At 44.8% G+C, this 27,598-nt stretch overlaps 1 protein-coding gene across 1 annotated transcript in view; it reads left to right on the forward strand.

The window, feature by feature from the left end:
* Nucleotides 1-27,598, forward strand: part of LOC126252221 (dynein beta chain, ciliary) — a 769,797-nt gene that overhangs the window by 116,851 nt on the left and 625,348 nt on the right. The window contains exons 11-13 of the mRNA XM_049953092.1: nucleotides 5,217-5,371; nucleotides 13,494-13,689; nucleotides 26,496-26,632. Coding sequence (XP_049809049.1) covers nucleotides 5,217-5,371; nucleotides 13,494-13,689; nucleotides 26,496-26,632 — 488 coding nt within the window. The remainder of the gene's footprint in view (nucleotides 1-5,216; nucleotides 5,372-13,493; nucleotides 13,690-26,495; nucleotides 26,633-27,598) is intronic.

The raw sequence follows: 27,598 nt of genomic DNA on the forward strand, positions 1-27,598 counted from the left end.
GAAGTATTGATGGAAAACATGTAATTATCAAATGATTTCATAGTTACATGTCATTGCAAGTCGTTCTTCAGGCCATGTTGGTTCACAACTAGTATATTCAAGACACATAGGAATTAGTGACATCAGCTACCATTGGGCACTATTTATATCAATGAGAAAAGTCAAAAATTTGTGCCGGACTACGATTTGAACCCTGATATCCTGCTTACTAGGCAGAGCGTTGACCACTATGCCATATGGGCGCAGTGGTCAACACAACTTCACGGACTATCCTAGCACACCTTTCAGTGGGTGGATAAGTTCACAATTTGGGTGTGATAGGAGGCGTGTTCTAGTGCAGTCCATGCAGCTAGGTGTGTTGACCACTGTGTCCGGACGGGAGAGTGGTCACTGGGTGTTGTGTGATGTCCTTAGGTTAGTTAGGTTTAAGTATTTCTAAGTCCTAGTGGCCTGATGACCATAGATGTTAAGTCCCATAGTGCTCAGAGCCATTTGAACCATTTTTGAGAGTGCTCAGCACATCTACCTAGTAATCAGGAGACCTGGGTTCAGATCCCAGACCGGCACAAATTTTCAACTTTCCCCGTTGATATAATCAGTGCCTACCGGCAGCTAATGTCTTTAATACCTTTGTGTCTTCATTCATAATGGCTGCTGGATCAGCATCGTCTCTGTACTTTTGGACATGTCCATAAGAACAGACACCACATATACGTAGTTGATGTATTGCTTTTTAATGTCATTCTTAATTAAATTACAAATTCCATCAAAACAGTCAGGTGTCATTCTGAAGTAAATGTAAAATTTTTTAATATCTCTACGGAGCGCAGACATCGGCGTGTGATATTCCTCGAAGTTGTACATTTTGTATTAATTTCATGTAGGCCTATTTTTATTCTTAGTTTCGTGAAAAAATAAAATTTACACTCCTGGAAATTGAAATAAGAACACCGTGAATTCATTGTCCTAGGAAGGGGAAACTTTATTGACACATTCCTGGGGTCAGATACATCACATGATCACACTGACAGAACCACAGGCACATAGGCACAGGCAACAGAGCATGCACAATGTCGGCACTAGTACAGTGTATATCCACCTTTCGCAGCAATGCAGGCTGCTATTCTCCCATGGAGACGATCGTAGAGATGCTGGATGTAGTCCTGTGGAACGGCTTGCCATGCCATTTCCACCTGGCGCCTCAGTTGGACCAGCGTTCGTGCTGGACGTGCAGACCGCGTGAGACGACGCTTCATCCAGTCCCAATCATGCTCAATGGGGGACAGATCCGGAGATCTTGCTGGCCAGGGTAGTTGACTTGTACCTTCTAGAGCACGTTGGGTGGCACGGGATACATGCGGACGTGCATTGTCCTGTTGGAACAGCAAGTTCCCTTGCCGGTCTAGGAATGGTAGAACGATGGGTTCGATGACGGTTTGGATGTACCGTGCACTATTCAGTGTCCCCTCGACGATCACCAGTGGTGTACGGCCAGTGTAGGAGATCGCTCCCCACACCATGATGCCGGGTGTTGGCCCTGTGTGCCTCGGTCGTATGCAGTCCTGATTGTGGCGCTCACCTGCACGGCGCCAAACACGCATACGACCATCATTGGCACCAAGGCAGAAGCGACTCTCATCGCTGAAGACGACACGTCTCCATTCGTCCCTCCATTCACGCCTGTCGCGACACCACTGGAGGCGGGCTGCACGATGTTGGGGCGTGAGCCGAAGACGGCCTAACGGTGTGCGGGACCGTAGCCCAGCTTCATGGAGACGGTTGCGAATGGTCCTCGCCGATACCCCAGGAGCAACAGTGTCCCTAATTTGCTGGGAAGTGGCGGTGCGGTCCCCTACGGCACTGCGTAGGATCCTACGGTCTTGGCGTGCATCCGTGCGTCGCTGCGGTCCGGTCCCAGGTCGACGGGCACGTGCACCTTCCTCCGACCACTGGCGACAACATCGATGTACTGTGGAGACCTCACGCCCCACGTGTTGAGCAATTCGGCGGTACGTCCACCCGGCCTCCCGCATGCCCACTATACGCCCTCGCTCAAAGTCCGTCAACTGCACATACGGTTCACGTCCACGCTGTCGCGGCATGCTACCAGTGTTAAAGACTGCGATGGAGCTCCGTATGCCACGGCAAACTGGCTGACACTGACGGCGGCGGTGCACAAATGCTGCGCAGCTAGCGCCATTCGACGGCCAACACCGCGGTTCCTGGTGTGTCCGCTGTGCCGTGCGTGTGATCATTGCTTGTACAGCCCTCTCGCAGTGTCCGGAGCAAGTATGGTGGGTCTGACACACCGGTGTCAATGTGTTCTTTTTTCCATTTCCAGGAGTGTATAACAAACAAGGTATAGTCTGGTAATTTATTGTCTCATTGCTTATTATTCTAATAACTTACTCAGCAAAATGATCCTCTTCAGCTAGAGCTAGTAACGAGAGCTTCTTCTTCATCTGAAGACATTAAATAAAACACAATCTTAGCTCCAATTTTAAAAAGTTTATTATTTTGAGTGAAACTCCCGTGTAGCAAAAGTTTCTCAACAATTACGCAGGAAGAAGCCTAGAAAATGACATTGCCGTTCCCACTGAGGTGACACTGTCGCGCACATGAAGTGGGATTCTTGCTCCTGCTGTCCCGCTTTGAGATGACTGGACGTTAAGACTGGATGATTTACCGTGATAGGGTGCCTGGTTGTTCGTGAAACCAGAAACGTATGCGTGTGGCCCTGCGAACGCGGCTGTTGCCTTGTTAGAAGGCAGGAGAGTCCACAGCATACTTATCTGCTACTATGGATAGGACAGGGCAGCACTTCGTCACCGAGAATGTTACGAAAACATTCTTTCGTTCATGTCCATGGTAATCCGCATGAGTGGGTCCAAGTCGTGTTATGAAAAGCCACCACAAAACATCGCAGAATCACCCCTGGTCTCAACTACACCTTCCACGCATCACAGGTTAAACACATTGCGCCGCAAGTGCACTCGACGCCTTTCGTAATTTCAAAAGGCAAAATCGGGACTGGTCGGGCCACATTACCCGCCGCCGTCCAGCTACTCTCAAGTTTCTATGAAGTTTGGCCCAGTGAAGAGGGTGAAGCTTTTTTTTGCCACTGTGAGCTATGGCCTTTGATGAGAATCCCAAAATGCCCATTGTGCCATTCCTTTTGCAATGTTCCCTCGGAAAGTCGTTGAAAGGCATCTGCATTCACTGAGAGCAGCAATTTCTGTCATGGTGAAAGCATTCTGACTGACACTGCGTGACAGTCACAGAAGCACCAATTCACTCTCATGGCTTATGCCAACAGTGAAGGATCACGTGAGTGTCTGGTACCAATTCAGTACCATCTACAGCTACCAGTGTGCTTGTTTAACGGCGCGACTAGTGTCATATTTTAAACAGGGCATATTTCCACACAACTACACTCCTGGAAATTGAAATAAGAACACCGTGAATTCATTGTCCCAGGAAGGGGAAACTTTATTGACACATTCCTGGGGTCAGATACGTCACATGATCACACTGACAGAACCACTGGCACATAGACACAGGCAACAGAGCATGCACAATGTCGGCACTAGTACAGTGTATATCCACCTTTCGCAGCAATGCAGGCTGCTATTCTCCCATGGAGACGATCGTAGAGATGCTGGATGTAGTCCTGTGGAACGGCTTGCCATGCCATTTCCACCTGGCGCCTCAGTTGGACCAGCGTTCGTGCTGGACGTGCAGACCGCGTGAGACGACGCTTCATCCTGTCCCAAACACGCTCAATGGGGGACAGATCCGGAGATCTTGCTGGCCAGGGTAGTTGACTTACACCTTCTAGAGCACGTTGGGTGGCACGGGATACATGCGGACGTGCATTGTCCTGTTGGAACAGCAAGGTCCCTTGCCGGTCTAGGAATGGTAGAACGATGGGTTCGATGACGGTTTGGATGTACCGTGCACTATTCAGTGTCCCCTCGACGACCCCAGGAGCAACAGTGTCCCTAATATGCTGGGAAGTGGCGGTGCGGTCCCCTACGGCACTGCGTAGGATTCTACGGTCTTGGCGTGCATCCGTGCGTCGCTGCGGTCCGGTCCCAGGTCGACGGGCACGTGCACCTTCCGCCGACCACTGGCGACAACATCGATGTACTGTGGAGACCTCACGCCCCACGTGTTGAGCAATTCGGCGGTACGTCCACCCGGCCTCCCGCATGCCCACTATACGCCCTCGCTCAAAGTCCGTCAACTGCACATACGGTTCACGTCCACGCTGTCGCGGCATGCTACCAGTGTTAAAGACTGCGATGGAGCTCCTTATGCCACGGCAAACTGGCTGACACTGACGGCGGCGGTGCACAAATGCTGCGCAGCTAGCGCCATTCGACGGCCAACACCGCGGTTCCTGGTGTGTCCGCTGTGCCGTGCGTGTGATCATTGCTTGTACAGCCCTCTCGCAGTGTCCGGAGCAAGTATGGTGGGTCTGACACACCGGTGTCAATGTGTTCTTTTTTCCATTTCCAGGAGTGTATTTCGTTTGTATTACCTCATGTCGCTGTGATAACAAATAAAAGAATTATTATTATTAACATTATACGAGGGGTGTTCAATAACGAATGCAACACAGTTTTTTTGTGAAAGCATGTTGGTTATATTGAGAATACAAATGCAACATATTACCCCCCACTCTTTTGGTTACAGAACCCCGTTTTTGAACATAATTTCCTTTCAACGCAACGCCGGCCGGAGTGGCCGAGCGGTTCTAGTCTACGAGTATGATTGCTCTCACGTTCCCATACAATCCAGCATCAGGCCACAGTCAGAACAAACGCTCCACAAGTCTGTATGCTGCACGTTTCGAGCAGCTGGAAATATGAGGCTTCTGTCAGGTGCTGATAACAGTGTCTCTCATCAGTACTCGACATCTCCATGTCTTTCCCAGTAATCACTCAACATGCGACGATGTTCAGCCCCCCACCCAGGAATCTGGAGTACGAAGTTTTTGTTCATTCTAGAAATTTCACGTACTTCTAAAAGCAACTGGACAACTAGCAATTCTCTGGAATATAGTAAATTCTTTGTATCACCTACCAAATTTAGATGTGGCATGACAAGAGGTGTCATCAACCAACTCATTTACATAAAAGTGGCCATTTTAGAGTCTTGGCTCTGCCTTGATAAACTTTTACGGATGCCCACGGTTCCGCCGGGTGTTGCAGGAGCTGTACGAGGAGCAGATGGGTCAGCTGCAGCGGTGGGGCTTCATGCAGGTGGACAAGTGCATGTCGCCCGTGGCGGGCGCGCTGCGCTGGTCCGATATGCTACGCAAGCGCATCTCGGCGCCCGTCAACTCCTTCGTCGCCTTGCAGCACCCGTGAGTACACGACCACCTCACCCCACTGCACACGACATTAGAACTTGCTCGTATCGAACGACTAACAAGACATGTATTCTCAGCGTTGGGTAGTTTCAGTAGAAGGGTAAATCCACGTTACATCATGATATGTAGTTACTCCGTAGTAGTTCGTATTTTCCCATTCACAGAGTTCCCTGAACTCCGAAAAGTTTCAAGATTTCGCCAACAGGTGGCAGAAGAATATAGGATTCCAACAAGCTCTAACATGCCATCTTTTATCACTTATACAAGATTTTGGACATTATTTCTTGAATACTTAGGTGGAGGAGAGGTCATTTTCTTTCAATGACACCAGTAGTGGACATACGAGGGTAATCCCAAAAATAAGGTCTCCTATTTTTTTATAAGTACAGTATTCTGTTTGTGTGGCAGTTGGTCACACTGTTATGAAGAGTGCTTCACGCGCTGTGTGTAAACGTGCGCATGCCGCGCTGAGGCGCTCAGTCTTGGTTTGGCAACCGTCGAGAATGGAGCTCCCGTTGGATGTTACCGCCAAGTGCGAATTGCACGTAGCTATTCGGCTTTTGAACGCAAAGGGTACTGCGCCGATTGAAATCCGTCGCCAATTGACGGAAGTGTATGGTTAGTCGGGCAAGGATGTCAAAAATGTTCGTAAGTGGTGTAGAGAGTTTGCAACTGGTCGGACCGAAATTCACAACGAACAAAGCAGCGGGAGACCGTCAATTTCTGAGCAGACAGTGTTGAAGGTTGAGCAAAGCATGCTTGAAGATCGGCGAGCACCCTGGATTATCTCTGCAAGTTGGTTCCTGAGGTTTCCCGAAGCACCGCTCCCGGAATTTTAACGGAAACATTGAACTACCCGAAGGTGTGCGCAAGATGGGTGCCACGCATGCTGACTGAGGACCACATGCGGCAACGAGTTGATGCTTCGCGCGCATTTCTTCACCGCCTTGCAGCCAAACAGGACAACTTTCTGGACTCAATTGTCACGGGTGACGAAACCTGGGCATACCACTTTAGACCTGAGACCAAGCAACAATCACGCCAGTTCATAACTTTCTGAACAGCATGGCGGCGAGCTGGTATGACATGGGCATACAAAAAATGCCACAGCGTCTACAAAAATGGATCGACAGAAATTGTGATTACGTCGAAAAATAGCTAAGTGTTCAAGCTGTAAACTGATGTAAACCTTGTAGAAATAAACAGGTCTATGTACTTATAAAAAAAAAACAGGAGACCTTACTTTTGGGATTACCCTCGTATTATTTTCATGTGAACAGTATTTTCGGTTCGAAAATTTCGTATTGACATAGACTGACGGTAAGATACTAGTGAATCACACGTAAAAATTGCATGCATATAATATTAAAGTTTTACAGTGTGGAAGCTTATTGTTGCATCCGTTTTTCCTGGGTTTTGCGAGCAGTGATGGCGCCCAAGTGGGGAAAAGATTTACGCTCCTATTGATTTGAAACTCTTAACCAAGCATTACGGTTGATGAAGGGATAAGGACGGAGTGTTTACAAAACAAGTAAACATTTGCGGATATCATAAGGAGTGTGAAACTTTTGGCCTATCGAGATAGTGAGACTGTCGCAAAAATAGACACAGTATGTTGTAGAGTCCATTACTTGTTGGACGGCTGGCCCACACGTGAAGAGGCTACGGTGTGCTTGGAGCACAGTACGGTGTTTCTAGCTTGTGGTCGGCCAGCAAGCACCTTGACTAAATTCATTGATTGCCACACCCCAGCGCATCTCGACTGGCCCACTTAACACCCAATCTCACTCTCACAGAAATTGAAGTTATTAGGACAGCTGGTGAAATGTAGCATTTATTATACCCTCCAATTTTGTAACTCAGCTGGCTCCAATCACTAATGAGTGTATCCTTACGAATATGGCGTACCTGAAGTTGCTTGTGGACTCTCTTTCCCATCGAAATGAGGTCATTGTGAATTCTGGAAGAAGTGAAATGTCTCTTGAGGATGACGAGTTTTTTGTCCAGTGTGCTTAATTCATCTACATGTCTAGACCTACGCGAGCACTCTGCATTTCACAATTAAGTACCTGGCAGACGGTTTATCGAACCACCCTCAAGCTATTTCTGTACCATTCCACTCTTGAACAGTGCGCAGACAAAACGAACACTTAAATCTTTCTGTGCGAGCTCTAATTTCTGTTATTTTAATAGAATGATTATTTCTTACAATGTAGTTGGGGTCCAATAAGATATTTTCTCACTTGGAGGAGAAACTTGGTGACTGAAATTTCATGAGAATAACCCGCCACTACGAGACGATTGCCACCCCAGTCCCTGTATCATATCCGTGGCACTCTGCCCCTATTTCGCGATAATATAAAACGAGCTTCCTTTCTTTGATCTTTCTCAATGTCCTCCGACACTCCTGCCTAATCCGAATCCCAGACCGCACAGCAATACTCCAGAAGAAGACGACAAGCGTATTGCAGGCAGTCTCTTTAATAGACCTGTGGCATCTTCGAAGTGTTCCTCCAATTGGTTAATCCAATCTATAGAGATGAAAATATTGTACAATAAAGGTAAACCTATCTAACTTCGCAATATTAAGGATTGTAAATGAAAAACCGAAAGAAATATTCAATATAGAAATTGCATATTTTACATGTAAGAGACAATTAGGCAATGAAATTTTTTGAAATTATAAAATATAGTAAACAAAGTGGGCTTGCTACCTAATTTTACCATAGCATAACTAATTCTGTGGCGCTACATGCTTTAACTTCGTGAAAATGTGCTGAATTCCGAGATAATTTTGTTTCGTATTGTAAAAATTCGCTCAACGCACTTTTCATTCATTTCAGCATCGGTGCCACTGTCACTGACATTTACACAAATATTAAACATAAATATCGTAGCATCAGGTGAATCAATGGACCGGCAACTTTCATCGAACCATCACAGATAAAAACATCACTGAATCCAAGCACTTTTATTCTTTCCACAGTTGTAGCTCTCTTTACAAGCTGCGCAGACGCCCTCATTTCTTGTCTTCCTTCCCTTGAACACTGAATTGACTGTGCAACAATGTTTAGTAGTTTATTTGGTTAACGTTCAGGCCGAACCCTATTTCCTGCATCTGTATTATGAAATTAAATTCTAGTTCACTTTTAAGAGCAAACGATCTCCCCATTTTCCCAAATGTCACATTGTCTATGTTGCCATCACTGTGGTCCATAGTTTTTAAAGTACTCCACAGAATGGAGAAATGTTTAGCATCTTTGCATATCGATCACATTTCTTTCAAAAACTAATGAAATGCTCCACGAAATTCATCAGGTGAATAAGACTGTCTTCTCTTGCTCACATAGCTCTCATTTCAACTGTAATCCCTATATATTGTGACATGAAATTTCTTAAAAAATTGTATATGTGATTGTGAATATATTCCAGTATATAAAAAGTCGAATTGCTTTACACAAGCAAAGTATGAAACAAACATCTGAAGAAGGAATAAATCACAGTATATAAAAATGTTGGGGCTATTTCACCCAGTCAAGAGCCTATTCCGCCCAGCGTATTTCAGTGACAAAGTCGTAAGCATTTACCACGTTTTTTTGTACTTTTGCACTCACACATACTTCGTGAAACCATGTAGCACACTAAAAAAAAAAAAAATTAACTCTGCCCGAACAGGCCCTGATCCCAACGGTACCGACTGGCCGATGTGTCCTCCTCAGCCCACAGGTATCAATGGATGCGGATATGGAGGGCCATGCAGTCAGCACACCACTCTCCTGGCCGTATGTCAGTTTACGAGACCGGAACCGCTACTTCTCAGTCACATAGCACCCCAGTTACATTGCACATTGCTGGCACTTTATCCAGAGGAGCTGCCTGTAACACTTGTTAGTGCTTGTTTGATATCTTCTTCAGACTATGAAGCACTTGGCTTTTGCCTTTTGTACGTACGAAACATCTGTAAAAAAGAAACAAAGAAAACGAGTTCGATGGAATTTTCCAATAATACCTCAATTAAACTAGTAATTTCATTGAGAAGAAATAGCCCCATGTGAACAGGACGAAAACAGCCCCATCTGCAGACATTTAGAAAGAGCCAGCAAATCAGACCTTTGTGAGTAAAGTCAGCAACATTGGTTGATACGTACACTGCATATGTTCTAATACAAGTGACAATAAGAGTTTAAAATTGCACGTTATTGTGCATTGTACACCTTAATTTGTTAGGTTGTATTCCTTAACTATGGCAATAACCCATCACAATTCGCTCACCTCTAGAGCTTGTTTTTCTGTCCTGTCAACAATGTAACAAAAATACACTTACTACAACCACACACGGCCACACAGAGATACTGGCAAAACGACCTTGACTCTGTGAGGAACTATCGCACTGTTGCAACATCTCTTATTTCAGGCTGAATAGCCCCGTGAGCAGAATAGCCCCGCTCTACACTAACCCTTCTACGCACATTTGCTTAGACATGGAGCCATTGTTTCTGCAATGGACACAAAACTTAAGAGGAGTCGTCGTTTTCCTAAGCAAATGATTCAGTAATAAGGCTTCTAAACGAAACTATGGTGACTAAGATTATGAGTATGTTCCACTGGTGATACAAATTCATATGAGTGTCTAATTGCTTGAACCTTAATGAATGTGCATTGCAGGATCAGTGCAGCAAACCACATATTTCTCTCCACACACCAAACAGTGAATTACTTATATAATCTGAGACTTTCCCGGCGTATATGCTGTTTGAAGAGTTCTCGGGTGTCCAGCTGGATACGATTGTCGAAGGTCCACGATACTTTGGCGAATAATCATCATCAGCACCACCTCATTACGGCGGAACGGTTACGCGGAGAAATATCGTGGGTATTCGACGATCGTGTCCGGCTGAACATCCGAGAACCCTTCAAACAACAAAATCAATAAACTACTTATTCCGCACACAGCGTTCATTCCCGCTCAAAATGTCTCTCCCGTGTGGAAGGCATTCCTGCCATTTGTTGGGGACAGTTGGAACTGTGTGTACAAGGCCTAACTTACTTAAAAACAAAAAAAATGTGTCTGCTATCACGAAATAAAGTATGTCACGGAGTTAGGTAAGTTTAGCCTACTTTCTGGCATTATAGATCACTGCCACATGGAAAGAGGAAAAGAAGTCCTTAAAGAATAACACGCCAATATTTCCAGTTTATATTTCAAATTTTAAGTCTTACATACATACATACATGCATGCATTAATCTTTGTTCCATAGATCATGAATACGACATTTCATAATGATGTGGAACATGTCACTTTAACATCAGTTTTCTTTAAACAAAATAATTAATTAATTAATTTTTTTACAGTTACTACTTCATATCTAAGAATTTATCTATTGAGTAGAAGGAGTTGTCATTCAGAAATTCTTTAATTTGCTTTTAAATGTTGGTTGGCTTATCTGTCAGACTTTTAATACTATTTGGCAAATGACCAAAGATTTTTGTGGCAGCATAATTCACCCCTTTCTGTGCCAAAGTGAGATTTAGTCCAGAATAGTGAATATCATCCTTTCTTCTAGTTTTGTAGCTATGCACTTCGCTGTTATTTTTGAATTGGAATGAGTTACTAATGACAAATTTCATAAGTGAATATATGTATTGCTAAGGTACTGTGAATATCCTGAGTTCCTTAAATAAATGTCTGCAAGGTGATCTTGGGTGGGCTCCAGCTGTTATTCTGATTACACGCTTTTGTGCCATGAATACTTTCTCTCCTAGTGACGAATTGCCCCAAAATATGATGCCATATGAAAGCAGTGAATGAAAATATGCATATTAGGCTAATTTACTGGTATGTTTATCATCAAAATTTGCAATAACTCTAATATCATAAGTAGCTGAACCTAACCATTTCAGTAGATCATCGATGTGTTTCTTCCAGTTCAATTTCTCATCAATGTACACACCCAGAAATATTGAGTATTCTACCTTAGCAATAGACTTCCGTTCATAGTCTATATTTATCAATGGTGCTATGCCATTTACTGTACAGAATTCTATTAACTGTGTTTTCTCAAAATTTAGTGAGAGTCCATTTCCACAGAACCACTTAATAATTTTCTGAAAGACATTATTTGCAATTTCCTCAGCTGATTCTTGCTTCTTGGGTGTGATTACTATACTTGTACCATCAACAAAAAGAACTAACTTTGCATCTTCATGAATATAGAGTGGGAAGTCGTTAATATATATTAAGAACAATAAGGTACCCAAGACTGAATGCTGTGGGACACCATTCTTGATACCTCCCCAATTAGAGGGCTGTGCTGGTTTTTGTAGACTATCTGTACTGTTAATTTCAATTTTCTGCATTCTTCCACTTAAGAATGAATTAAACCATTTGTGCACTGTCCCATTCATACCACAATAATTAAGCTTATCTAGAAGAATTTCATGATTCACACAATCAAAAGCCTTTGAGAGACCACAAAATATCCCAATGGGTGATGTTCGGTTATTCATTGCATTCAATATTTGATCAGTGTAAGGATATATAGCATTTTCTGTTGAAAAGCCTTTCTGAAAACCAAATTGACATTTTGTTAGTACTTCATTTTTACAAATATGTGATGCAACTCTTGAACACATTACTTTTTCAAGAATTTTGGATAAAGCTGTCAGAAGTGAGATTGGGCGGTAGTTACTATAGTTCAATTCCTTTATCTTGGCGGTTCGCGCATGCCCGCCCAGACGCGGGAGATTGCTGCGTTGCCAGTTGTACGCGCCAAGAGAAGCAGCGCCATAGTGTAGTTCGCAAACTTACGTTTAGGGGGGAGCGTGCAGTTTATGAAGTAAAGCCACCACGACCGCATTAAACCTTTCGCTGCTACAGAGACGTGCTCCCTGCATTCCGCGATGTGCGCGATTTTGTCATCATTGCACTGCTCGCCTGAGCAGACACATGGTGTTTCGACTTCTTTGACACACTTTATCATTCGATTTCACAAAAACTATTTGGCCCAAAAATTTGATTTTTACACATCTTCTTGACTGATACCTTCCCCCCATAAATGACTTAATTTTGTTTCGAAGTTCAACGCAGTTATTGTGCAGCATTAGATGTAGTAAACCATTGCACTAAATTTTGAAGAGTTTGCAGAGGTAAAAGTCCATAGCGTATAGTTGCCACTAGAAATTTCAAAAAATTACATTCAAACGAATAAAATTCATAAAGTAAGACACTTCGATATTGTTTTTAAATAAAGAAAAGATTAAGCAGAACCTTTCGCTTAGCAGCCATGCACGTTAACCATTACACTATCGAAGCTTATCATTCAATACGTCTCCTGGAGGACTTTAAAATATCACGCAAAATACCGACAAACACTGTTGGTATGACTATGAATTACTCACGTTTCGTCGAAGTACAATAGGAAATAAACAATTACAGCTGTTCTTTATTGCGAAAAAGCGGTTAGTGAGACATACAAACACCTTTCCTTGCTATCGCCAGAATTAGGAGGCTTATTGCTTGTTTGGTTTAATTAATTAATAGAATATGAAGCAATTGGTATAAAGAATGCATTTTCCAAACTTACTATAAAAGAAAGTCTGCTATCAAGACACTGCTTTTGTTCAATTACTTTATTTATGACTGAACGTTTCTAAAACTGAAGACACTCGTCCGTGCTCTGCACTGCAGTCGAGCTCTGGCAACGTCGTTCTCTGTTCATTGGCTGACTGTGTTTTGTGAGTTCAGATGCGCAGAACGAACCTAAACTCGGCCGCCGTCATAAATGACGCGCACTTTAGCATCAGATTTATCCCTTTTTTATGCAATGATTTAACAATAGCATATTTCAGTCTATATGGAAAAATTCCCTGTTTCAGTGAGCTACTACATATGTGGCCGAGAATCCTACTTATTTGATGGGAACAAGCTTTTAGTACTCTGTTGGAAATGCCATCAATTCCATGTGAGCTTTCACCTTTGAGTGAATTTATTATTTTCCTGATTTAAGTAGGAGAGGTGGGTTGAATTTCAATTTTATCAAATTGCGTAGGTGGACTTGCCTCCGTATCGCAAGTGTTGTACTCGGCCCTGCTGATTTCCCACGTGACTCGTTTCAGCATCGTTAGCAGTGCGCAGGCGCAAGCGATCCTGTCTCGCCACGCGAGCCTGCTGGAGCGCATGGACGCGTGGCAGAAGCAGATGTTCGCCGACTGGGCCGCCCGGGTGCCGCAGCAGTGCAGGGACAACCTCAAGCTGAGCCTGCTGGCGCGCAAGCAGGACGCCAGGGACCTGCTGCTCAACTTCCACCCGCAGGTCAGCACGACCGACGTCGCGTATTTGCCTTGTCTTGAAACATAATGTTCTCTGGGATCACCGAAAGAGTCTGTGGTGCAAAACTTAAATTATGCAACAGCCCGAATTAGAAGATACCAGCATCACACTTAACGTGGCATCTGTATTCATTACACCTACAGCAATACACAGCAAGTCACCTTACTGGGTGTGATGGGTGGTATCTGGAGTGACCCAGTCACACTACTCCCCCCCCCTCACACTTGCTATTACTCTTGAGGATGGTATGAAGGAGTAACAACAGTCGCTAAGCCTTCTTATAAATTCTAAAATCAATGATTTTTCGATTACTAGTAAGATTATCGACAATGGTTTCTTTACACATTGGTGATCGAAGCTTGCTAAAAGAAGCTTCTTTACTTTACTTTACTTTTCCGTGTCCAGATGAAATTTTATTTTTCCAATAGCTAGCCACCGCTACGGCTTTGTCGTTGGCTTGTAGCAGGTCACTAAAACTGCAGGGCTCCGGCAGTAGTCGGCACATGAGCAGATGTGCCTCGTCTTGTAACTCTCCGCCGGCCGAAGTGGCCGCGCGGTTCTGGCGCTGCAGTCTGGAACCGCGAGACCGCTACGGTCGCAGGTTCGAATCCTGCTTCGGGCATGGATGTGTGTGATGTCCTTAGGTTAGTTAGGATTAACTAGTTCTAAGTTCTAGGGGACTAATGACCTCAGCAGTTGAGTCCCATAGTGCTCAGAGCCATTTGAACCATTTTGTAACTCTCCGCATCCGCAAAGAACGTCGTCATCATTAGTGAGCAGTCCCCACTTGCACAGATTAGTTTTGCATCTGGGTACACCAGCCCTCAGCCTATTTAGTGTTCTCCACACTGTATAAGAAAGTTTGTTTCCAGGTGCCATTTGCTCTTTTGGTATTATCTGCAGTGCGGTTTGTTCATTCTCCCATTTACGGACTCTATTATCTTCCTGTGAACCGTCCAGGATCTTAGTTCTTGCAATAAAGCTATTTCTAGACTTAAGCCTCCGAGCCTGTGACGTGCCCATTCAGTGGGTGTCGAGAATCTGTTTCTTTCTTTGTTCTCTCAGCGTCTGCTGCCACCTGCCTTCTGATCTCGGATGGGGCAATTCCAGCAAGTAGGTACAAATTACCCGTTGGTGTGGGTCTGAGACAGCCTGTAACAATTCGCATTGTCTCATTTACACTTACATCAACCTGTTTAGCATGTGCAGATGCTTCCCATACTGGCGCTGCATACTCTGCTGCAGAAACACACAGAGCAAGTGCTGATGTTCTCAGTACTGATGGTTGAGCTCCCCATTCATAGTTTGTCAGCCTGCGGATGATGTTATTCCTGGAGCAGACTTTAGCCGTGGTGTTTTGGCAATGCTGCTTGAAGGAAAGCGTTCTGTCAAGTACAACCCCAAGGTATTTAGGTGTTGGACAGTGCTTTAGCTTCTTACTTTGCCATGTAACGTCGAGCTCAACTCCAGCATCTCTATTGCGCAGATGGAAAGCACATACTTGGGTTTTGTCAGGGTTTGGCTTGAGGTGATTGGCGTCGTAGTATTGAGCCAGTTCTGCAAGCGCTCTAGAAAGATTTCCAGATGTTGCATCAAAATTGGACCCCTGGACCACCACAGCTGTGTCATCAGCATATACGAACAGTCTTGCATCTTGAGGTATAGGTTGGTCATTAGTGTACATATTATAAAGGATGGGAGAAAGTACACTTGCTTGTGGTAAGCCATTTTTCTGCAGTCGCCATCTACTGTTCTTACCATTTAGGGAGACATAAAATCTTCGATTCTGCAGAAGACTACCAATAACCATCGCCAACCTACAGTCCCCTGTGAGGTGATATAATTTGCGCAATAGCTTTCTGTGGTTTACCGTGTCGTATGCAGCAGTAAGATCTATGAAAGCTGCTCCAGTTATTAATTTTGTTTTAAACCCATCTTCTACATGTTGCGTCAGATTAAGTGTTTGCCCACAACAAGATCTTCCTGGTCTGAAACCGGCTTGTTCGTTTATGAGTTTTCCATCTATAGTTTCTGCCACCCGGCTGAGAATCATCCGCTCCAGTATCTTATAGAGATGGCATAGAAGCGACACTGGTCAGTAACTTTTGGGGTCCTTTATCTCCTTGCCAGGTTTTAATAAAGCCACCACTCTCGCCTGCCGCCATAGTTTTGGAATATTCAGCTCTTTAATACAGGTGTTCATCATTTGTAGAAACCAGTTTCGAGCTTTGGGCCCAAACTGTTTTATCTGCTCCGTTCTAAGGTCATCAGTTCCAGCGACCTTATTCAGTTTCATACTCTGAATGGCGTCTTCCAGTTCGGTTGCTGTGAATGAAGCATTGAGGAGTCCGTAGTCTTTTTGTTCTTGCGGTATAACTTTCTCTTTTCCCTTTGGTTTTCCCATTCTTTAGAAGTTGGCTAGCAATCTGATTTGCTGTTACCTCATTGTTCTTCTGCTGGTGGTCAGTTGGGTCCCCACTTAAGAAGCTTCTAGCAATACACTAACACTTCCAAAGTAAGTTAGAAATAAGATTAATAATGTTGCTCACGCAGCATATGTTCGCTTTATCGGGCAACAACAAAATTATTGACTGTGGATGGTATCGTCAGAATGGAAATAATGAAGTCACTGTAAAAAAATCATTAATTTTGGCACGTATCTTGAATGGATTCCCACGTAGATTTCGTCGAAGTTGTTATGGCTCATCTTGTTGATTCTAGGGTGATTCCACTTTGACTGTTAGAAGGTCCAGATCTGTATTTTAGCAATATTTGAAGACCTAACAAATGCGTTTTTCAGGAAATTCTTAATGATCAAACAATCCCAGATCAGAACAATGGTATGGTAGAAATAATTTTTGACTTGGTGTTCACGATCCACATTTTTATTAAACTTCTTGTAAATTCATTATACTTCTTCTTAATTGTCACATCATCAAGAAAACAGTTTTGTATCAATCTTCCTATATTTAATTTCATCTTTAACCAAACACAAGACTTGACTGTTTTTTTACAAAGCGAAATAACAACTTAACTTCTGCAAAGTGAAACAAAGACTCCCTCTGTGCGCATTCGCGCCAAAAAGGTTACAAGTAAGTCAAAGATTATAACAGTCTCACAGAAATGAATACACACAAGAACCATATCACTGTAATATATCGATACATCGGATACCTATACATTAATAAAACCAAATGTGGATATTGTCATAAAAATATGTCTGTTACTTCGCAGAAAAGTAGTACGATATTACTGGTATCGAGAACTGGGGATGGAGTGCCGTAATGGTCACGTAAATAAAAAACCATTACAAGCTTAAAACTCCGGTAGGGTACATTCTAACAAGAAACCCTTTGAGTGCGAGGTCACAAGTAAAATCTTTAGTCCGGCTCATCTGAAAGTGTTGTGTTAACAATTATGACACGGAAAATATTAGCTGCTAGTAACTCACCATGTGCATCAGAAGGGGGACAGAAAATAAGTGTTCGGGAGGTGCAGACATCAACCTTTTATTGGTAGCATGTGTTACACTTCATTTAATGGGCATCGTCGACAATCAAGAAAAGTTCGAAACAAACCATTAACTTCTACCATGAACACCGAATGAAAACTGGCGCGTCACAATGGTTACACAGGTTCGCACCGTCAAGATCGAAGGCAAACTAATTGAGAGTTACAAACCGTGCAGGACTTTCAGCTGTATATCCACCCTTAAGGAATGCGTATAGAATGGTGTCGCTGTAACGGCATGATGGAAACTAATGGAATGTGATGGCGTGCAACCGAATGCGAAACAGTCTGTCGTGGAGCTCATTGTGAAACTGGCCATCCTATATGGCGTAGCTGCAGATAGTGCGATAGTAATTATGTTTTATAGGCACAATAAAAACAGACAACCAGAGGCTTAATTTGTGCAGTGGTTTCAGGAGGTCAGCGGCCTTGCCGCAGTGGTAACACCGGTTCTCGTCAGATCACGGAAGTTAAGCGCTGTCGGGCTGGGCTAGCACTTGAATGGGTGAACATCCGGTCCGCCGAGCGCTGTTGGCAAGCGTGGTGCACTCAGCCCTTGTGAGGCAAACTGAGGAGCTACTTGATTGAGAAGTAGCGGCTACGATCTCGGAAACTGACATACAGCCGGGAGAGCAGTGTGCTGACCACATGCCCCTCCATATCCGCATGCAGTGACGCCTATGGGCTGAGGATGACACGGCGACCGGTCGGTACCGTTGGGCCTTCATGGTTTGTTCGGGAGGAGTTTAGTTTTAGTTTAGGTTTCGGGTGGTATGAACTGCAACGTCACACACTTTTAAGGAGGAATAGTTTGCTATAAAGGAGTATGATTTTTATACACAGACCAGAAATCAAGCAAAATCAAGTTCTTTTGACCAGCTATTCGCTAAAAGCAGCGCTCATAGCATGGTTGTAGTTCTCTTACGCCCATTATCCCATGCTTGCTTGCTGTGATGTAACTATTCCCTACTGCCCTACGCGCGCGAGAAATAATCGTAGGAGGCAGAGCCCCTCCAACTTCTCGCAGAACAAGAAATAACTTTCCAGTCAATTTACCATCCAGATTAACAGTCGGCATAATTCTATACGAAAGCATTGAGGTATTTATGTTGATTGACCTCGAACAACACTCTTAGTATCTCTAATTTCCAGGGTCCCTTTCATATACATTTCCTCTTCAAATCGAAGTTGAAAATACATTTATTACTGAACGATGGGAAAAATTTGTTCATCTCATATGCACATTTTCGGACCATTTCCGCAGTTTGCTGTGCATCGTCAAATCGTTTGAAATTTAGTAATCTTAAGTCTTCCAGTTCTGTAGCACTGTTTGAAGTTCTACAAACATCCACTGCTTCGCTTGAAATCACTTTGATCTTCATCTCGCGCAGTTTGATGTTCATAACCTAGTAGGTAACTATCATGCACGTCCTGTAAATTGTATCGAGCATCTCTGAAACACTCAAACACCAGTTTTTGTGAAAAACTCCCTTGAATATCCGTAGTTTTCTTTATGCACCACAAGGGCCTATAGCTGCGGACTTACTCTAAATCTCTTCATAATCGTTTTAACTACGATGCGGATGATCTTTCACGTACGCAATCATATTCATTACCCGCTCCTTGGACAAAGGTTGTCCTTCACTACGTTTCACTTGGGACGCGATTTGTGGCTTCCTGACGAAGATGAGTAACTACATGGCTCGGCACCTGTTTCAGTATCACTCTCACTTGTTAAGCACGTACCGTCATCATTGTACTCCTCGAGTACATTGTCCACACAGTCGAGCGTATACCAGACCACACATTCCAGAGACTCATCTTGTAGAAAAACTAACATTTCTTCTGCCACTTCTTTCTCAGTCTGCGAAATCCCTTGGGTTCCTTTCTGACGAAATGTCAACTTAGGCAACTGTTGTAGATACAATGCAATGTTTGCTTTGTCTGTTGTTGGCATTGCTCCGTTTTGCATCAACACCACTAGCACTGTAGCACTGTTGCGAATTAGTCACCGTTTAAACACTTCAACTGCACTTCGTAGTCTCATGCCATTGTAAACCTCGAGTCCCGCCCCTTGATGCCATTAGCAGCCAATACCGTGATTGCATGACAGACAATATGTGAGGCACCGAATGCCATTAACATCATTTTTGCGACCTCGCACTCACTGGGTTCCTTGTAAGAAGAGTCAGTAACATCCATCTCATGAAATGACCACGACAAGAAAGATAAATGAACGGGAGGAAATGGCATCATGTTGTTTGATTTCAATAGATATATGTTTCTGTCCAACAGTTTATTTACCACTCCAACTTTCCTCTTTATTAACAAATAGTCACATATTGAATATTTCATACTAAATATTACGGCCAAAAATAAATTACATTATACAACGGTAGCTCTTATTATTACTGCACAGGTCAACACAATCTGGACGGAGAGTTAGAACTACACGAATGTGCAACGTACGGAATCAATAAAATCTATCTGTAGAGTTACCAGAATGGTCACTCTGCTTCGGAGTATTTGCTGATATAAAACTTCGTCACAACTTAAAAGAGTGCACCCGACTGGACTCGAACTGGAGACCTTTGCTTTTCGGAGACACCTGCTCTACCGACTGAGCTACCCAAGCACGAGTCAAGACCCGTCCCCACAGTTGTACTTCCGTCAGTACCTCATTTGCTACCTTGCCCGTTAAAGGCAAAGGTCCCGAGTTCGATTCTATGTCCGGCACACTCCTTCAATCTGCGAGGAAGTTTCATCAATATGTGAGGAATAAGCGAGCAGAATAGTAAATGACTTCCGACAGGAACTGCGCTCTGGTCTTTCGGAGACACCTGCTCTACCGACTGAGCTACCCAAGCACGAGTCAAGACCCGTCCCCACAGTTGTACTTCCGTCAGTACCTCATTTGCTACCTTGCCCGTTAAAGGCAAAGGTCCCGAGTTCGATTCTATGTCCGGCACACTCCTTCAATCTGCGAGGAAGTTTCATCAATATGTGAGGAATAAGCGAGCAGAATAGTAAATGACTTCCGACAGGAACTGCGCTCTGGTCTTTCGGAGACACCTGCTCTACCGACTGAGCTACCCAAGCACGAGTCAAGACCCGTCCCCACAGTTGTACTTCCGTCAGTACCTCATTTGCTACCTTGCCCGTTAAAGGCAAAGGTCCCGAGTTCGATTCTATGTCCGGCACACTCCTTCAATCTGCGAGGAAGTTTCATCAATATGTGAGGAATAAGCGAGCAGAATAGTAAATGACTTCCGACAGGAACTGCGCTCTGGTCTTTCGGAGACACCTGCTCTACCGATTGAGCTACCCAAGCACGAGTCAAGACCCGTCCCCACAGTTGTACTTCCGTCAGTACCTCATTTGCTACCTTGCCCGTTAAAGGCAAAGGTCCCGAGTTCGATTCTATGTCCGGCACACTCCTTCAATCTGCGAGGAAGTTTCATCAATATGTGAGGAATAAGCGAGCAGAATAGTAAATGACTTCCGACAGGAACTGCGCTCTGGTCTTTCGGAGACACCTGCTCTACCGACTGAGCTACCCAAGCACGAGTCAAGACCCGTCCCCACAGTTGTACTTCCGTCAGTACCTCATTTGCTACCTTGCCCGTTAAAGGCAAAGGTCCCGAGTTCGATTCTATGTCCGGCACACTCCTTCAATCTGCGAGGAAGTTTCATCAATATGTGAGGAATAAGCGAGCAGAATAGTAAATGACTTCCGACAGGAACTGCGCTCTGGTCTTTCGGAGACACCTGCTCTACCGACTGAGCTACCCAAGCACGAGTCAAGACCCGTCCCCACAGTTGTACTTCCGTCAGTACCTCATTTGCTACCTTGCCCGTTAAAGGCAAAGGTCCCGAGTTCGATTCTATGTCCGGCACACTCCTTCAATCTGCGAGGAAGTTTCATCAATATGTGAGGAATAAGCGAGCAGAATAGTAAATGACTTCCGACAGGAACTGCGCTCTGGTCTTTCGGAGACACCTGCTCTACCGATTGAGCTACCCAAGCACGAGTCAAGACCCGTCCCCACAGTTGTACTTCCGTCAGTACCTCATTTGCTACCTTGCCCGTTAAAGGCAAAGGTCCCGAGTTCGATTCTATGTCCGGCACACTCCTTCAATCTGCGAGGAAGTTTCATCAATATGTGAGGAATAAGCGAGCAGAATAGTAAATGACTTCCGACAGGAACTGCGCTCTGGTCTTTCGGAGACACCTGCTCTACCGACTGAGCTACCCAAGCACGAGTCAAGACCCGTCCCCACAGTTGTACTTCCGTCAGTACCTCATTTGCTACCTTGCCCGTTAAAGGCAAAGGTCCCGAGTTCGATTCTATGTCCGGCACACTCCTTCAATCTGCGAGGAAGTTTCATCAATATGTGAGGAATAAGCGAGCAGAATAGTAAATGACTTCCGACAGGAACTGCGCTCTGGTCTTTCGGAGACACCTGCTCTACCGACTGAGCTACCCAAGCACGAGTCAAGACCCGTCCCCACAGTTGTACTTCCGTCAGTACCTCATTTGCTACCTTGCCCGTTAAAGGCAAAGGTCCCGAGTTCGATTCTATGTCCGGCACACTCCTTCAATCTGCGAGGAAGTTTCATCAATATGTGAGGAATAAGCGAGCAGAATAGTAAATGACTTCCGACAGGAACTGCGCTCTGGTCTTTCGGAGACACCTGCTCTACCGACTGAGCTACCCAAGCACGAGTCAAGACCCGTCCCCACAGTTGTACTTCCGTCAGTACCTCATTTGCTACCTTGCCCGTTAAAGGCAAAGGTCCCGAGTTCGATTCTATGTCCGGCACACTCCTTCAATCTGCGAGGAAGTTTCATCAATATGTGAGGAATAAGCGAGCAGAATAGTAAATGACTTCCGACAGGAACTGCGCTCTGGTCTTTCGGAGACACCTGCTCTACCGACTGAGCTACCCAAGCACGAGTCAAGACCCGTCCCCACAGTTGTACTTCCGTCAGTACCTCATTTGCTACCTTGCCCGTTAAAGGCAAAGGTCCCGAGTTCGATTCTATGTCCGGCACACTCCTTCAATCTGCGAGGAAGTTTCATCAATATGTGAGGAATAAGCGAGCAGAATAGTAAATGACTTCCGACAGGAACTGCGCTCTGGTCTTTCGGAGACACCTGCTCTACCGACTGAGCTACCCAAGCACGAGTCAAGACCCGTCCCCACAGTTGTACTTCCGTCAGTACCTCATTTGCTACCTTGCCCGTTAAAGGCAAAGGTCCCGAGTTCGATTCTATGTCCGGCACACTCCTTCAATCTGCGAGGAAGTTTCATCAATATGTGAGGAATAAGCGAGCAGAATAGTAAATGACTTCCGACAGGAACTGCGCTCTGGTCTTTCGGAGACACCTGCTCTACCGATTGAGCTACCCAAGCACGAGTCAAGACCCGTCCCCACAGTTGTACTTCCGTCAGTACCTCATTTGCTACCTTGCCCGTTAAAGGCAAAGGTCCCGAGTTCGATTCTATGTCCGGCACACTCCTTCAATCTGCGAGGAAGTTTCATCAATATGTGAGGAATAAGCGAGCAGAATAGTAAATGACTTCCGACAGGAACTGCGCTCTGGTCTTTCGGAGACACCTGCTCTACCGACTGAGCTACCCAAGCACGAGTCAAGACCCGTCCCCACAGTTGTACTTCCGTCAGTACCTCATTTGCTACCTTGCCCGTTAAAGGCAAAGGTCCCGAGTTCGATTCTATGTCCGGCACACTCCTTCAATCTGCGAGGAAGTTTCATCAATATGTGAGGAATAAGCGAGCAGAATAGTAAATGACTTCCGACAGGAACTGCGCTCTGGTCTTTCGGAGACACCTGCTCTACCGACTGAGCTACCCAAGCACGAGTCAAGACCCGTCCCCACAGTTGTACTTCCGTCAGTACCTCATTTGCTACCTTGCCCGTTAAAGGCAAAGGTCCCGAGTTCGATTCTATGTCCGGCACACTCCTTCAATCTGCGAGGAAGTTTCATCAATATGTGAGGAATAAGCGAGCAGAATAGTAAATGACTTCCGACAGGAACTGCGCTCTGATCTTTCGGAGACACCTGCTCTACCGACTGAGCTACCCAAGCACGAGTCAAGACCCGTCCCCACAGTTGTACTTCCGTCAGTACCTCATTTGCTACCTTGCCCGTTAAAGGCAAAGGTCCCGAGTTCGATTCTATGTCCGGCACACTCCTTCAATCTGCGAGGAAGTTTCATCAATATGTGAGGAATAAGCGAGCAGAATAGTAAATGACTTCCGACAGGAACTGCGCTCTGGTCTTTCGGAGACACCTGCTCTACCGACTGAGCTACCCAAGCACGAGTCAAGACCCGTCCCCACAGTTGTACTTCCGTCAGTACCTCATTTGCTACCTTGCCCGTTAAAGGCAAAGGTCCCGAGTTCGATTCTATGTCCGGCACACTCCTTCAATCTGCGAGGAAGTTTCATCAATATGTGAGGAATAAGCGAGCAGAATAGTAAATGACTTCCGACAGGAACTGCGCTCTGGTCTTTCGGAGACACCTGCTCTACCGACTGAGCTACCCAAGCACGAGTCAAGACCCGTCCCCACAGTTGTACTTCCGTCAGTACCTCATTTGCTACCTTGCCCGTTAAAGGCAAAGGTCCCGAGTTCGATTCTATGTCCGGCACACTCCTTCAATCTGCGAGGAAGTTTCATCAATATGTGAGGAATAAGCGAGCAGAATAGTAAATGACTTCCGACAGGAACTGCGCTCTGGTCTTTCGGAGACACCTGCTCTACCGACTGAGCTACCCAAGCACGAGTCAAGACCCGTCCCCACAGTTGTACTTCCGTCAGTACCTCATTTGCTACCTTGCCCGTTAAAGGCAAAGGTCCCGAGTTCGATTCTATGTCCGGCACACTCCTTCAATCTGCGAGGAAGTTTCATCAATATGTGAGGAATAAGCGAGCAGAATAGTAAATGACTTCCGACAGGAACTGCGCTCTGGTCTTTCGGAGACACCTGCTCTACCGACTGAGCTACCCAAGCACGAGTCAAGACCCGTCCCCACAGTTGTACTTCCGTCAGTACCTCATTTGCTACCTTGCCCGTTAAAGGCAAAGGTCCCGAGTTCGATTCTATGTCCGGCACACTCCTTCAATCTGCGAGGAAGTTTCATCAATATGTGAGGAATAAGCGAGCAGAATAGTAAATGACTTCCGACAGGAACTGCGCTCTGGTCTTTCGGAGACACCTGCTCTACCGACTGAGCTACCCAAGCACGAGTCAAGACCCGTCCCCACAGTTGTACTTCCGTCAGTACCTCATTTGCTACCTTGCCCGTTAAAGGCAAAGGTCCCGAGTTCGATTCTATGTCCGGCACACTCCTTCAATCTGCGAGGAAGTTTCATCAATATGTGAGGAATAAGCGAGCAGAATAGTAAATGACTTCCGACAGGAACTGCGCTCTAGTCTAAGGTGTACCAATTCCGCTTTTAACCTGTTCGTGCTTGCTTGTCCGACAGGCAAGCAGGCTTGTTGCCGCACTTTATCAGCAGAACGGCTGCTATACTCCCATCCAAGCCAAGCTATGCCTAACCCAAGCAGGCTACAGGAATCTTGCTGGCCTGCCCATCTTCCCGCTGAGCTATGCTACGTAACAAATGGTTCAAATGGCTCTGAGCAGTATACGACTTAAATTCTGAGGTCATCAGTCGCCTAGGACTTAGAACTAATTACACCTAACTAACCTAAGGACATCACACACATCCATGCCCGAGGCAGGATTCGAACCTGCAACCGTAGCGGTCGCTCGACTCCAGACTGTAGCGCCCAGAACCGCACGGCCACTCCGGCCAGCTGCTACGTAACAGTTTATTCTGTACGCTTTCATTTTAGCGTAAGTAGGTTCGGAAGTTGACGAATAGTCCGTTTTATATCCGAGTATTACAGGACGAGGTTCAATATAATACACATACTCGTTTTGAGTCATTGTTGGCCAGAAAATGGTTGATTTTATTTCTGCTTTTTCCATTTTCGGCGTTTTTCGGTCTTATGTATTTGTTTATTTATTTTCTATACGAATGGTTTTCTCTGCAATTTCACGTTCCCTCAACGAGTATTGGCTATTCTCAGTTCGAACCACGACTAGGTCACCTCAGAATATGTTTTCTGTAATAAGCAGAACCATCTCTGAAAACCAAGATCGGTGCAGTAGGGTAGAGTAACGTAGAAGGATAATGTGCCAAGATGAAACAGTCAGAAGTCTTTGCAACGAGGTCATTACTGGCTGAGCACAAGCACGAGGATGAGGAAGGAAATCGGCTGCGTGCTTTTAAAGGAACCATCCCGGTATTCATCTTAGGCCATTTATGGGAACCATGAAATATCTACATGTGGATGGAAGGACTAGTAATTGAACCCTGCTCCTCCCGAATGTGAATTCAGTGCCCAAACAACCCCGGTCGACAGAAGAAGAACTGCTGTTGCCCACCGTCACATCAGTAACTTCTGGAGCTCTCGGTAATCCCTAAAAGTCCTTCCTTATATTCAACACGTATTCTGACACTGTCTCCTTCTGTTTCAGTTTCCTCTACTTGTATTCTTCGCTAATTTTTTGCCTTTGATCTCCACTTCACATCTGCTAATATTTATCTGTGGCCTTCCTAACCTTCGCCAACTATCAGTTCTTTCTTTGTGTTTTGACAGTTAAAATCTATAAATATTGTAGTGAATATCAGATTTTTTAAAGTTTATTTCTGATTAAGAAGAGCTGACAATGTCTCGATTCAGCCTAATGAGAGCATATGATAAACTACTTGAATTTCATTTTAAAAAATTACACTCAAGCTTCTAAAATGGGGACCAATCGCAAAAGCTACCATTACCCTGGAATATCGTTTACGTTTTAAGCTCATATCCTAATTTACCTGTAGCATATCGCAAATAATAATTTAATTTGCTGCAACATGTTGAGGATATTCCACAAATATACTGTAATAATGGAATCTTAATCGACTGTTTTCAAGTGTACTGGCGCCCCCAGCTGTCACATTTATCCCATTCCTGTTCCCAATGTCCCCTCGAAACCCCCCCCCCCCCCCCCCGGCGCCCTCTTCTCTCTCTCTGTCTCTGTCTCTCTCTCTCTTCTCTCCCCCTGTGTGTGTGTGTGTGTGTGTGTGTGTGTGTGTGTGTGTGTGTGTGTGAACTCATTTCAGAACAAAAAAACTTTTTGCGGCTGAGGCGATAAGATAAAAAGTTTATTTTCTTGCGCGCTTGTTACAGCTGAGCGCCATCCTGCGAGAGGTGCATTACTTGCAGCAGATGGGATACGAGGATATACCGCAAGAGGCCCTTGACCTGTACGAGAAGGGAGAGATCTTCCGGAAGTACACCAACAGCCTCAACCAGACCATCACCTGGTGCGTAGCTCCAGCAGTACCTACCTAATTTGTTGATACACTCGAAAAAGTTACGTGGTTAAAGATCAGTTGCCAGAAATATTACGACTATAGTGTTCATTAGCAAATACCAACACTAGAGTACACGCCCTTGTCTTTCAAGAGTGCAGGAATTGAGAACTGAGAATCTATTGTTACTTATGAAGCGAGACAAATTATTTTATAATGATTAGAAAGTATAATTTTCCACTTAACGACTTATAAAAGAGAGTATAGTTGCCGAGATATAAGGGGCGATTAAAAAGTTTCCGTTTGAAGGCCATACAGTCCAGAGTCAGTGTGCTAATCAGGCAAAATCGCCGTGGGCATTGAGGAAATCATCTCACTGACGCTTCAGGTTGAAGATACACATTTGGTAAACCGCAATGTCCTGCTGCGTGAAGAAGTCCGTAACTGCCTGCTGCATATTCTCGTCTGACAGGAATAGTCGACCCTTCAAGGCCCTTTCTAACAGTCCGAAGGCGTGATAATCGTACTAGCAGAGATCAGGATTGGAGAGCGGTCGCTCGAGTGTCTCCCTCTTTAATTGGCCTAACTTCTACGCTGTGAAATTTGCGATATGCGGACGTGCATAATCTTGAAGCAGCAGTACCCCTTGTCGCAGTTTCCCGGACATTTCACACTAATTGCACAAGTTCTTTATTTCGCATGGATGTTTGCCGATGTTTGTTCTTCGGCAGCAAGGAAAAAAATAAAAGCAAGTTGGTCCTGTTTAACGCATTTGGAAGTATCGCCGCCATGATTTACGTTTCCGCATTTACTACATGTACTTCGGAAAGACACGAATGCCAGACTACTCGCTTGCTTACATGTGGGTGCTTCTACACTACTGGCCATTAAAATTGCTACACCAAGTAGAAATGCAAATGATAAACGGGTATTCATTGGACAAATATATTATAATAGAACTAACATGTGATTACATTT

The sequence above is a fragment of the Schistocerca nitens genome, chromosome 4 (assembly GCF_023898315.1).
Source record: "Schistocerca nitens isolate TAMUIC-IGC-003100 chromosome 4, iqSchNite1.1, whole genome shotgun sequence".
Lineage (NCBI taxonomy): Eukaryota > Metazoa > Arthropoda > Insecta > Orthoptera > Acrididae > Schistocerca > Schistocerca nitens.